At 40.6% G+C, this 14,369-nt stretch overlaps 1 protein-coding gene across 3 annotated transcripts in view; it reads left to right on the plus strand.

Moving 5' to 3' along the window:
* The window catches only part of CCDC60 (coiled-coil domain containing 60), a 67,958-nt gene extending 65,440 nt beyond the window's left edge, over positions 1-2,518 (plus strand). For all 3 annotated transcript variants that reach the window (XM_068911479.1, XM_068911481.1, XM_068911480.1), the window contains 2 exons: positions 135-324; positions 1,815-2,518. In XM_068911479.1, the coding sequence (XP_068767580.1) occupies positions 135-324; positions 1,815-1,913 (289 nt within the window). In that variant the 3' untranslated portion in view covers positions 1,914-2,518. The remainder of the gene's footprint in view (positions 1-134; positions 325-1,814) is intronic.
* Positions 2,519-14,369: the final 11,851 nt, after the last annotated feature.

The raw sequence follows: 14,369 nt of genomic DNA on the forward strand, positions 1-14,369 counted from the left end.
CAAAGAGCCTTTTTTCCTCTGTAAGCTATGGAGATGGTGAAGGAGCAGAAATGCCAGGCAAACCCAGAATACCCACCAGAAAAGTATTTGTTCCAAGGTCTTTTCTTTCATTGCTGCTCTTCTTTCTGCTAAAGGTTTCCTGTATTGCTGGCCAGACTCCCAGAGTCTGTGAAGAATGACCATTATGTACGGAAAATCTTAAAGAAACTGGAAAAATTTGGCAAGAACCCTGACTTGAGAATTCGTCCTGACACGTTTCTTAAGGCTCTGGCTGATCTCCAGGTGTGGGAGCTGTGTTCTCCAGAAATTGCTGCAGCTGTGGAGGTGAGAAGAGTCCAGTTCTTGGTACTCTGTGAGATGAGGATGAGGAGAGCAAACACCCGTAGGTGAAATTCATGCAGTGGGAAGTTACCAGATGAAATCATTTGGGATCTCACTAAATGAATATAGTGATATTCATCTTTTATAAGGCACTTCAAACTCTTCAGAAGAAAGCCATTACTTAGTGCATTATTATTCAGTATTGTTTTATTATTATGTCATTGTTGAGTTGTTTCCTGCCAGAGTGAAAGTGACATCTGTCATAAATTGTTAGGATACTTTAAGAGAGTACTTGTTGTGCCCTGCAAAAGCCTATCATTCCCAATGGTTACATCCACCAGCTATTCAAGTAGCGTATTACACCATTGATCTAGGAACTCTGCAGATTTGTTTGTTTTGCTTCAGCAGCCTTTAAAAAATAATATGCTTCTCAAGATCTTGAGTTGGGCTCAACTCTTGTAGTTCTAGAAGCAATATGCAGAAGAGGAAAGATAGAAGGAAGAGGGAAGAAGGAAGGGAAGAGAAGAGAATACATTTAGAATGTATACTACTATGTAGTCTAACCAGGTAACTAACTTAAAAAATGGCAATGATGCCACCTTGTGTTTTTTGTTCTCATGACAATTCTTTCCTCTCAGCTACCTGACCAACAGAAATCTCTGACAGGCAGCAGGTTACGACGTCTGTGCATCTTGCATATATCGGGTATATCATGCTTTACAGCCCTAGCACTCAAGGTGTAGAGATCAGACTACCTGAATTTTCTTGATGTCTGCCCTAATTTGCATAGTCATTAACCAGTGAGGGAGCCTTCCCTTAACATTCAGTATATAAATCTCTGTTGCTTGCTATTCCTTTTAAATCTATTTGTCTTTGCTCTTTCCGTTCTGTTCCCTTTGCATTTTGTTCCTTCATATTACTGCAACAGTTAAAACAAAAAGATATGAGCGTTGCTGAATCGGCTTATTTACACGTCTTTCAAAAAGAACCAGAGGGGAAGGAGGGCTTCAGTGTTCCTTCTGACTGGAATAGCTAAAGGAAATTGTAGCATTTTAGGAGCAAGAAGAGTATCACTGAATATGAACTGGTTGATGCTGACAAAAGACAAACATAGGTTCCAAATGAAGCTTTTATTCAACTTCAGTTTGCTTTCCTGTATTTCGTGCAGTGGTAGGTAGAAGACAGCTGCAAGTTTAAAACAGAAAGACTTCACTTTGAAGGGTTCAGGGTACAATTTACAATGAGGGTTGTAGGGTTTTGCTTTTAATTTATTTTAGAGCAAATCCAGTAGTCTTGAGGGTTGCATTGAAAATGTTCTCCTATTTTCATCTTTATCTTGGTGATATTAAGCACTATACTGTTTGCAGAAGCTGCTATGGTTGTTCCGTTGTTACCACGCTCAAATTGTCCCACAGCACATCTGGTTGAGGTTCTCTCTCTCTCTCTCCTATGCGTAAATAAAATGCTCAGAAAAACACCTTTTTCTGTTCCAGTTTGTACGTGAAAGTATTGTGCAGATGCCAGAAGAGGATTTCAGCGAGTGGTTTCAGACAAGAGTAACCCCTCTCCGTGCCCAGTCCTCCGCCTTTTAATCAAATGGCCAGTTGAGATGGTTTTCTACCTGCAATTTTCTGGCTTCAAGCAGAAAACTACTGTCTGTTGAGATCTGCCTCAAGGAGAACTGGGAAACGAAAGTTAACTTCCCACTGACCATCCTTGTACACCTGAAATTTGTCCCTCCACAATGCTCCACTTGCTGTGGTCAGCCATAGAAAACAAAAGCTAAATACTTTTGCTCCTTCCCATGTGATTTCTTGAACATGCAATCAAAATTCAACCTCATCTAACCATGTAGGATGAAGTCTGAGTTCCCAATCACAGGACACGTGTTTTCTTCAAACATTCCTCCAATAGTATGTACCGTATGGCAGCAGTAGCATCTTCTTAGTACAGATATACTGACTTCCATATCTAAATACCATTGTCTCTGCTCTTCAGTTTAGCTCTCCTAAAAAAAAAAAAAAAAAAAAAAGAAAGAAAAGAAATCTCCAAAACACAGAGTGGTTGTGAGCTTTAAGACAATTCTTTTCAAACCAATTCTTTTTTTGTAATTCAAATTTTTATGTTTGCATTGAATTTATTCTGTAAAGATAATCTGTGAATATGGCTTAATTTTTGCCTTATTAAAATCCATATTGAAAAACTAAGCATCCTTAGATTAATTTTTCAGGTTTCCACTTAAAGATATGTTTTCCCCTGACTACTTTAGCATATGTTTGTTATTATTCTGCTGGGTACGGCAGTAGAATGATTCCCTGAATGCAGAGACAGTGCTAAATATGTGACCTTTATGGACCTGTCTGGGCTTAACCATCTATTTCCTAGTGGGTGACAATTGCTGACCAATGGAATCAGTGACCCAGTGACCTTCAAGGCTGATGATCAGAATGAGGTGGTTCCCCGCCTGCCACAGCTTCTAGAGGACCCACTGGGCAGAAGGGCAGTTAGTCTTTCAGCCCCCTAGTATGGGGAAACAATGCAAGCTCAAGGTACAGATGAGTGCAGTAACCACTGAAGTGTAATATGTTATTGACAAATGTCCTCACTTTGTTCACTTTCTCTTTCTCCTCCTTTAGCAAGATATAAATCTTTTTAATGGAAAAGAGATCAGAACACCGATTTATTTTGAGTTACAGCTATCAGAGAAAAGTGAGCCCTTAAAGCTCCATTGTGCTCCCACTTTTCTCATTCCATATGTGGTGGTAGTCCAGCGTTTCTGCAGGTAATGAAGCTGTATTTTACCCTGTAAACAAACCAGTGGCAAACTCTGTAGGACTGATCCAGTGCCCAGTGAAATGAGTGGCAGTGCTCTTACCAGATGAGCAGGATCAGAACCCGAAGTCTCATTCTGACCCATCAGACCTCAGCTTCATGTGTTTGTTGTATTCCTCAGTTTCTGTAACCTCCTTGCAGCTCTCCATGGGTTTTGAGAAAGAACAGAGAGCCGCAGTCCCGAGTTTGTACCCCCATCCATCCTGCCCCGTCACTTTCTAGTTGTCTGTTTTCCCTGGAATCCTTGGGTTTCAGTTAATTTTACAGGAGACAGTGGGAACAAGTTCTTTAGAAGTTGCTTGTATTGTGGTATTGCTTGTCATGGGGCAGTGTACCTGACGGGTTACTGCAAACAAGTCTTTTCTCTGTCTTTGGAAATCTTGTCCAGGTGGCTTTGGAAGATTTTGGAAATTTGTCTGGATTTTGTCCCATAGCCATGTTGGGGCAGTAGCATGGGACATCCAAGCATGCCCACTCCACGTGCCCTTGAAAGCAAACTGGGTAAAACCAATGCACTCAGAATGCAGCATACTTGCTGCACATGCGCAGATCAAGAGCACGCATACACCAACAGCCCGCTGCCTCCCAGAAATGCCAGAATCGCTGTGCCTGTCTTGTACAAAACTCTTGTTCGAGAGTACTTGTACAAAACACAGTTCTGCTGTGCTTTGAGATCACTTCACCCTGATCAAGCTTCATCCTTGTGCTGTTGTGTCACCCTGTGGTGACAGCTGATATGACATGCAAACTAAAAGAAATCTTAATTTAGCAGCTTGGGAGCTCCTAGTTGAAGTGTGATTACACAAGATGAAACCTTTGCCTTGGCCCTTCCTCACCATATGGAACTGCAGATGAGAAGGTTTTAAGTTTCCCTTATATATAAGATATGGAAGCAGAGGGACTCTTCTCAGCTGGAATGCATCAGCCGTGCTGCTGAAATCAGCACGTTACACCAGCCGAGCACGTGGCCTGAAGTGTCTGTGCACAGGTAAGATGAGATGATTGTGCCAAATGTAATTAGCTAATATCTGTGCAGTTCTTTGACCTCCCAAAGCAGGATGCCAATGCTGAATGTTAGGAGTCTCTAATGTAGTTGTTGTGGGGTTTGTAATATCTTATGCATCATTCAGTTTGATAGTGGCTCTTCTGTCCATCTCCCTCGTACTGCCCCTGGGTAACACGGGGGGTTCCTCTAGAAAGAAATTAGATCATCTTTTCTCGCTACCCTGATGTTAATGTAACAAAAAATTTTCTGCTTCTTTTCATCTGATAAGTATAAGATAAATAATCTGTCTTGCAAGCTGCAGTGCCTTTGGCAACAGTTTGACAAATGGGATCCAAATCCGGTGAGTGTGGGAACAAAGGCTGGGGTGACATATGGTCCCATTCAGGTTCATTCAGAGTGAAGCTGCTGAAGTGTTGGAAGAAGTTAAGAGAAATTATAATTTCTTGCTACAAAATGCTTTAGGAGAAAAAAATGATTTCTGCAGCTTGGGCGAAACGTAGAAAATATGTGCTACATTTGCAAAGTTGTAGAGTCAATCTGTAGATGACTGATAGCTGGGAGGAAAACCTTTTGTACAAGAACACCAGTAGAAAAGATCTCAAGTAAAGAGCTTTTTTTAAAGGGTTTTAAAAGGGCTTTTTAAGCTGTGTGGGTTTGAGGGGGTTTTTTTGTTTGCCTTTTTTTTAACACTCAGTTATCTATGGGTTCTCCTGAAAACTCTTGACTTACTACTCTCTCTCCCGACTCACTGCTCCAGTACGCTCTTGCAAAGTAGGGTCAAACTAATCCATTTGATGCATTTGGAGACTGAGGCAACGAGTCCTAGCAATTTGCCAGAGGTCAACAGAGTGTGTGGTTGTGCTTTGTCATCAACAGAGTGAGAGGTGCGGGGTTAGTACTCTGTCTGCTCAGCCTTCCTCCCGTTCCATTCTAGTCCTTTACAGTTATAGCTAATAGGCCGGTCACTCTCAAACTCCATTAGCTAAAAGGAACTATGCAAATTTGGGGTGGTCACTTACTCTGTGCCCTGGAGGGAGGTTTGGAGATTTCAGACACTGAGCTAACGGAAAGAAAATCTTGGTCCTATTCCCCACTGCCAGACCCTCCTCAGACTGCATCTCTGTGAAAGAGAAATAAGAACAATTTCCTGGGCCTCACTAACAGCTAGGCAAGAAATTATTGTGAGACATGGATTTTGGTCTGCCTCATGCCTGTGTTTTCTGACAATCTTGGAGAGGGAGGGAAAAGTTGAGAATGTCGGGTGACAGTCCATTGTAACGTATTTGGTGTTGTATTTATCTCTTCATCAGGGTGCAGGGAGGATGTTCACTCAGGAGACCTTTCAGCAGTGGAAAGAGGAGCATGTTGTTTTGCTGCTATGCCAGAAGGGCAGCATCCATCTCACTGAGCCAGCTGCTGAGCTCCATGTTTTGAGGAGGCTACTACAGCAGACTGCGACTCTCAAGCTTTTCAAGGTGAGTGGCCACTTCTACACTAAAGGGCAATCGTAAGGAATAAAAGGCAGATGCTAGGTTATTCTACAGATGAAGAGAAGGAAGATAAAGGGCCTCCTCCACTGGAAGGGAAAGAATCTGCTTTTGCACAAACCAGAAAGAGCTTAAAACCAAATCTTTCCCCTCAGAACATGCTTTCCAAAGGATCTGGCAAGCAATAGCTACACAAATCTCCTGGAGGTTTTGGACTCCCCGCACAATTCCATTATTTTCAGTGATGTCTGTCCTGATTAACAGTATCAATTTTCAGAAATCTGATTTTATTTTGTTGAATTGGTCTTATGCAGTGCAGTTCGCAGGGGCAGGATTAAACCCTGAAGGAGGTAAAAGCTGAGAAAAAAAATTTTGTTTTTGTTAACCTTTCTTTCCTTTTCTGTAGTAAAGGGTTGTTTGTTTTCTATGTGATTTATATAGCTCTTTATTAGGGTGGCTAAATTTTACTACATTGCGTTATAAGTCACAGCCAACTTATATGTGATAGATTTAGTCATTGAGCTATAAATTGTAGTGAATTAAAAAACAAAAAAAAAACCTTCATGACTGACATCTGGGCTGTTCAGTTTATTTCTAGTGCTAGATTATTGTAAGAGTGAGCAAAACATTGTCTGCATAGATAATTTATTAGAGCCTTTTCTAGAATATTCTAATAAAAATCTGCCTTTAAGAGATTGTTTTCTATCCATGTTTTCTTCAAACCATGTTTGCAAAGCAGGGCAGGTTGCAGTGAAGGGAAATATGTATGGTTCATAATGAAAACTTAGTACAAAAACTTTGGAGGGAAGATTACAATGTTCAGTCGTTCCCATTTGCTGTAGGAAAAGAGGAACAACTGTGACCCATATAATCTAAGTGGTTGAGATGAAAATGACAAAAAGCAATCTAATGGTTCAAAAATAGACTTGATTACTGCAGGCTTGCAGTACATCCTGCTCCACCCGTCTGAAAAAAGAATCCAGGACATGAGCAAGGAAGGAATAGTTGATCAGTTTTTTGGGAAGATCTCTCCAAGTTCCTTAAGAGAATTACCAGAGTTTCTCATGCATGAAGAAAAACAAAAAAACACTGGAATTGTTAAGCAAAACAGTCATTTAATATGGAAATGATGTGGGGACGAGAGCTGGGCAATCAGACCCCTCAATGGTAGGCAAGGAGCATTAGCTAGATAGATAGTTTTTATGTACAGTTTTTTAGGGGAAGAGAAAGCCATCTGAAAGGCATTTGAGGCAGAATTGGCGTGGGTACGCTGGATTCTGGTCACACCTGGAGAAGCAGTTACCTCTCTGTTAGCTATAGAGGAAGCTGAGAGAAATCACTTGACTAGAGTTATATGGCTAAAGCGCGGTTTTCTGAGTACCCCTCTAAGGAAAATTTTTGAAAGCGGCATCTTTCTGAGACAGCATTGCATCTGGATATTTGACAGCCATGGAGCATAGCGTGACAATTCTGTCCCCAGCTAGAATATTTGCATACTTATCAATCTGATGTGCTGGTATCCACCCAATCGGTAGCTTTATCAGTGCTGCAGCTTGACTTCATATCGCAGGACAAATATAAACACTTTATATGCTTGAACAGATTTTTTGGAATTGTCTTCAAACATAAGGTATAAATGAGGAAAAAGAATAAGATCCTGTTGTGTCTAACATTCAGGAAATTTCCTGTAGGCTTTCATGTCACAGAAATGGTGTCTCAATTGCTTTTTTCCCCATTAAATGATCTCCTGCTAGAACAGTTAAATGAGTTCTGGGCCATGTTCACCAGTGTGCTCTAGGCCACTGCAACTCCACTGAAGTAAAGCTGCAGTGATGTGATCCATCAGATCCAAGTTTGATGAGTGTTCTCATTACTGCATTTGGAAATTCTTAATGGGAGAAGAGTGCATGTATATACATGTGAGAGACGGAGAGATGGTTCCTATGGGATGCTACACAATGGAAAAGTGCTAAGTATATTATTTATTTATAGAGCAATTAGTATTGAGCTTATCCCACAAGTACGGATCTGAATCCAGATACAAATACCATGTAAGTGTAAAATTGTTCAAATTCTTAAACTACTTGGCCTTGCTGTAAATGTTTTCAGAAACTGCTGGAAAATAAATGTTATTAAGAACTTTTATTAATTTAAAAAAGAACTGAAAAGCATTCATAGATATTTTCAAAAGGCTGAATTTACAGCACAGCCATGTCTGAAGTAAATTATAATATCAAGAAATCTCTGAAAAAATAGGTGCACAATTTTTTAAAAAAGCAAGATATAATTGAGAAACGTGTCTGATATCCAACCGCTATTCCTCGAGGAAAACACATGAAGTTAGATTTAATATAATATAGGATGTCCACATGCAGTGACAGAGGAAGAAATATATTTTATTTACTGTGTATTTTAACTAAATTCTATATTGACATTGTTTTTAATTGGGTAAAATAAAAGAAACTGTCCATCAGAAACTAGCAGTGTCAGTATATGTGATAACGTTCTCAGCAGATGAAGGTCGAAGTCTGAAAAACATTAGTGCTTATCTGTAGAAAATTTTCAAAACATAATCAGGCAATACTCCAATTATATTCAACTAAATTGCTAATATTTTAGTCCCCTGCAAAACTCAAGCAGAACACAATCAAAGTTATATAGTTATATCTTAAGAGTCTTAAGAACTACTAATTGAGTAGCAAATCCACAGATGTATTCACCTTTCTTAGTTTAAACACAACTTTGCGATTTTACCCTTGCATATATATATATATGCTCTCATTTTTCAGTGTATACTGGAACTGTGGGCTGTGAAGGACTACTTTTGATAAATTGATCATTGTAAATAAATGTGCAAACAGGGAAATGTCCAGATAAAAATTTAAAGTTTCCTTCGCAGTCTGAAACTGCTTTTCATTCACTGCTAAACTTTAAAAGTACTACAGTAATTTGAAGCCAATAAATAAGTTGACTGTGCAAATCTGCAAGTGCTTAAATGCATGTGAAGAAGTCTTAACATTTTTTTCTTTAAGATCAATACCTTTCCACGCCATCTCCTGGCTTCTGACCTGCCTGATTTAGTCATGTACCCACGTTAAAGGATCTGTAAACCCAGCTTAGACAGCAATGGGCATCTGCTCGGTGCTGTGGGTGACCTGTTTTGTGCTGCGAAGAGCCCTTGTTTCTCTCCCACTGTTCCATTTCCCTGGAAATGAGTTCATGTTCTTGGAAGTTTTTCTCCTTGTGACTGACAAGACAGCCTGTTGTAGCAGCCCCCTCGTAGCCCTGAAATGGCAGGATTCATCTTACCTCACTTTAACCATTTCAAAGCAAAGCATCAAAACTAAATGTAGACCGGGTTCCCTTTAGAGCCCATGCGGAGAAAAGGCATCCCAAAAGAGTTCATATGCCTTAGGATTAAAGTTAGGGGAGATGAACCCTAGGCAGGAATTTTGCTGATGAGTCACTTGCAAAGTACATTTTGAGTCCATTGCCATGCTAAGAAACGTCTGTAGCTGCTGCCTTTTGTAGCGTGCCTGAAAAGCTACAAATCTTAGGCTCTGCTGAGTAAAAGCAGTTGGAGAGTCTAAGAGGCCCTGCAAAAAGAACACACTTAAAGCTTCTCTAAAGAAGGAAGTCTAGCATGAGTGTCCTCACTGATTACTGTCTTTCTTCTTGGGACAGGTGGCTGTTCCTCCGAAAGGCCTGTCCCAGGTAACTTGGGGCCTGCCTGGCATACAGGATGACCGTGTAGGTGCAATCAGCGCACTTTTGCGTTGGCTGGCACCTGTTATTTGCCTGCTAGGCAGACGACTGAAAGGTATCATTGTCCTATTTGACTGGTCAAGCACTGAGACATACTTTTTGACCATTGAAATACAATATTCAGAGTGTACCCAGTGATGTGCATGTTAAGCAAAGTAGAATTCTGTAAGGTGGATCTTATAATTAACCACTGCTAAAAGAATGCACATTGTTAGGCTCTCTGCATCACATTAAGTGTACCTCATTCCTTATTTTTTTTCCTGAGTCCAAGGTGAAATGTCACATTCATGTAAGTATTCTCTGTTTATATGAGAAGTTTCATAGAAGCCAACTAAATATACAAATTAGAAAGGATTATCTGAAGAGTGATAAAAACCTGGGCAGCTTTTCTCTCGTCTTTTATGTCTTACCCCATTCAGGATTCTCTGGAACTTCTATTTGATTCTAGGTGCAATAGAAAATCCATGTTCAACAAAGTGGTTTCTCCATTAACAGTAAGCACAAGGCACAGAGTTCTGGTTCAAAGCTTGAACATCCCAAAATGTAGAGGTATTTGAGTTTAAGGTCACACAAAAAAGGACAGGAATGTTTTCTGCAGCTGAAGTTCAGGTAGAAGAAAACAGAGAGTTCATCTCAGTTCACTATAAATAGAGGCTTCTAAGCAAAGACCAATCAGTGCAAAGCAAATTTGAACTCTGAAATGTACAAAATGTACAGAAGAAAGGATTGATTTAGCAGAAAGTCTGGAAGGAGGGAAAGCTGAAGACCTTGGAGACACTAGTTGGCGTTACTGACTAGGAACAGAAAAGGAGTCATTTCCATCTGATAGCTGCTTGAAAGATACAGATTTCTATACATCCAAATAACAACAGGAACCAATAATGCAATTCTGTGCTTGTTCCTTTGTAGCTGCACAGTCTCTGAATTTGTGAAGTGTTGCTAAGGGGCTTGACAATCATAAGAATGAACAGCAAGCAGAAAAGGGATGTTCCCACAAACTGGATCTTGTGAAAGGCACAGTACTTAAGCACAGCTTCTTACAAAGGAACATCCAATGACCAGATATAGAACTTGATTTTTCAGAAAAATAATGGGATCAGTTCTCCCCTATAGAAAAATATATCTGCACAAGCAATTAGTAAAAGGAGGTGAAGTATTACTTTCTGCAACATGGAGGCCTCAATCCAATTTCCTATGTCCAGTCTCCAGGTGTTCTCCCTTCTGGATGACTGCAAGTCAGGGCGCTCAGCTACATGACAGAAGTACCAGCCCTGCTGTGTAGACACAGCCTTAATTCCTTGTTCCATTTATAAAATAGGGACTTTTTTACTATCATGAGATATTGTGATAAGTATAGTAAGAGTTTTAAGTTACTGTGCGGTGGAGACAATGAGAATTTTAGATGGACTGGGAGCTACCCTAGTATATAACAGAAGAGAGCCACTAAAGCAGCAGTCTGATTTTTTTTATCAAGTAAAAATACTGTCCAAGACGATGTCTAAAAAGTATCTGAAGCTGAAGGCTTTAGGGCTTTGAACTCCTGGTGATGCTGAGACATCCATGATGTTATTCTCATTACTTGGGGTTTTTTTTGAAATAACGCTTGAATGGTTCCAGTGGAGCAAAGTAGCATGGAAATATTTTAGCTCTAATTTTGGCATCTGGATTTAATATGGAAATTGAATTATATAATTTCCAGTCTCCTGGGTTTATGATTTTCTGTTCCCCTAGGGAACTAGGATTCCCTAGTTCCCTAGGATTACAAGGTAGCCAGGTTTACAGTTCTCTCAGGAAGGACAACGTATGGCTGAATATTGGAAAATACTTGGGATAGTTTTTTCTTAAGATAGTAGGGCTCAGCTTGGAGCCTTACCTGGCCGCATGCTGTTAATGTGACCTCTTTCCTTGAAAGTGCTTTTTTTAAAGTCTGGATGGAGAAGGTTCCTGAGAACATCTTGTCTACTGTATTCAGAAAGGCTTGAATCTATGATCTAGCTAGAGGACAACAGTTCTTGAAAAACTAGGAAAACTAGGAAAGTGTTGTTCACCCCTTTTATTATTTCTTTTATCTTTTTTCTGTTTATAGCCCAGAAGGATTGGAGAGGAAACAGAGGAAATGACTGGCAGCTATGTGACTATACTGAAAAATTAGTTTCTTTTAAGAGGACGCTGCGATACTATCAAGTTATTATTCCTCTGCTGTGTACACTACGCTCTCTGAAAACATTTGGTTACTCTCTTTTCTTGCAGATCAGTTGGAGAAGAGCGCTGTGTTCTTCTTCACCCTAGTGAGAGCAGAGAACATGATCTGAAATGAGATTATTTGAACCAGCACTGCTGCCGTAGGGACTGACTGTGCTAATCAAACACAGCCCTGCATAAGGCCAGTTTGGTGACATATCGCCACGTTCTAGCAAGAACTGTGTTCCCAGAAATGCCTCCCTCGCTCTACAATGAGCTAGGGAAGCCTAGCCCATCTGGCCAGTCTCCTGGACCAGCAAAAGGTCCCACCTTCTCTTTCTCCCCCAGCATGATTTTACATATCAAGTACACTTGAAGAGAATTCATAATGCTCAGGACTTGCGGAGACCCTGCTCCCTTAGCAGTATGGAGAACCAATGAGGAAGCCCCTTTTACCATCTTGTCTGGACATAGACATCAGTTCCAGACAACCTCTGAGCCATACACTAACATTTTGATCTTTATGTGGACTTTGACTTGTGTGTGCAAACACCGGAATTTTTTTCAGAACCACTATGAACTATGAACATGCCTTTGAGGAGAGCCCTGCCAGTCAGCGACATGGCTAATCATGCTCTGCGTTACAACGAATCCTGCCCTCAAGCTACAGCTCCCACCAAAATCAGGAAAACAGGGAAGAAGGCCTTTAAAAAAACCTTTAAACTGCCATGCCTGTAGCCTATCTGCTTTGCCCATCATGATAAGCAATTTATCCAGCATCTTGCCTTATTCATGTCACTAGGAAAATCTTTGCCCTGTACAGAATGATCAAACATAGAATTATCTATTCCTTTTTCCAAGCAAGTATATTGGGTACTTTGACTCATGCTCTTGGAGGGCTGTTTTTACAATTGCTGCCCTTGGAACTACACCTTAAAACTCTTAGTTCATATTCTTAAATAATTTTCACAGCTTTCTGCTGAGCCACCTCAGCACAATGGTCCTTCCGTCTGAGGACTTTCCCAGGTTCTCAGAAATATATATAACCACCCTTCATGACCACAGTCTGTGAAACCAAACTATTGGCTGAATACCTCTTTCTTTTTCTCTAGCTCAGTAAGTGGCTACATGTCAGTAGCATTTAAAAATTAATCAGTCTTACCCCAATAGGATACACTTCTTGCTTTTTAACCCATCTTCTACATAAAACAAACCACTGAATTCAGCTACAGAAACTGCCTCCTGATCGACCCTTTGTCTCACAAACCTCTTAATGAGCTCTCTCATTATCTCAAATTGCCCCTGAATGGCATCTTCACTAGCTCCACGCACCTCACCACTTCCTATCTCCTGCTTCCTTTCCATGCCATTAGCATCTCTTAGCAGCTTCATTTGCACCATTAGACTTTACTGTTCCTAGAAATGAACAGTCGACTTCAAGTTCTACTTCTAGGTCTGCATTTCTGAGAGGTCTGGGAAGGCATTCACATAGTCCAATTTAACAGAGCCCAGATTCCCCAGATTCATGGTGTCCCCAGAGAAAAATTTAGTGCAGGTGAATGGTCCGCTGTGGCTAGCAGCTCCAGCACTCTCTGAATCACCCTTTTGGAGGTTCCCCCATACAGGCACCTAAACTAAAACTGAAGTCTGAAGTGACACAGTAGGAATCTGTATCCTGTCCTCATCCTCCAATTTCCAGACTCCCTGCCTAATTTCCACACATACTTTTGCCTTCTCTATAAGTGGGTGAGATGCTCTCATTCAAAGCCTGATAGTAGATTTTTATTTACCTAACTAAAGCAGGTAAACTACAAGCAGACAAACTCAGACTCATTACAACATTAACTTATGCTTTCCTCATTCAAACAGCACTGTATCTGCAGTGATTGTGACTGCCATTCTCAGAAAGTGCTTTCACAGGTTAAAAGCTTTGAGTGATCCTGGAAGATGCTGATTCCTTGCAGAGGGAAAGTGCATGGTCTCCATCCTTACTGAAACCAATTTTAAAAGTAGTTGTGCAGTGTGATGTAAACTCCATTTTCAGAGACTGTCTGGTGACTGTATGTTTAATTCCCCTGAGAACATATCAAGAGATTTTGAAGATACAAAAGGCCTGTGCCTGAACACTAATGCGTAAATTGGCAAGCAAGTGAACTTTGGTATTTCTTACTGTTTCCTAACGATACAGAATATTTCTGATTATGCTTTGATAGATCAGCAGATTCTTACTGCATGGTATATGTCAGGAATGCAGCCTGAGAGATGATTAATGTCTATGAAAGTAAAAATACTGCACCTCTATTTCTTATGTCTTTACTGTGATGACCCCATTATATCTTGTTGAAGGATGACACCTAGAAACAGGAAACCCTGGCTCCGTTCGAACCAATTGCAAAACTCACTATGACAAAAGTAGCTCATTCAGAAAGCTGCAAGCACACCTTACTGCTCCCTGTAACTGCAGTTAACGAAGGGCTTTCCAGAGGAGCCGGACGCAGCGCAGAAGTTTTGAGTTAAACTTGCATTTGCCCTGAAATCTCTCCGCTGTGCTGAAGCTCTGTGCAGCAGGTGTAGAGTTCTGTCTGCCCCTTTAGAGCACGTGGCAGGATCAGAGCCTGTTCCTTTCGGGATGCAGACTGTTACACTGTTTCTCACCAACTTCAAAACCATGACAGTTACAGGATTAACTAAGGTTAACTTTATTTACTTATTTTTTCATAAACACAGGTTTTGGAAATGATAAACTTTCCTTTCCCTGCTTGCTTTCATGCTCTCCC

Source organism: Struthio camelus, chromosome 17, assembly GCF_040807025.1.
Source record: "Struthio camelus isolate bStrCam1 chromosome 17, bStrCam1.hap1, whole genome shotgun sequence".
NCBI classification, from domain to species: domain Eukaryota; kingdom Metazoa; phylum Chordata; class Aves; order Struthioniformes; family Struthionidae; genus Struthio; species Struthio camelus.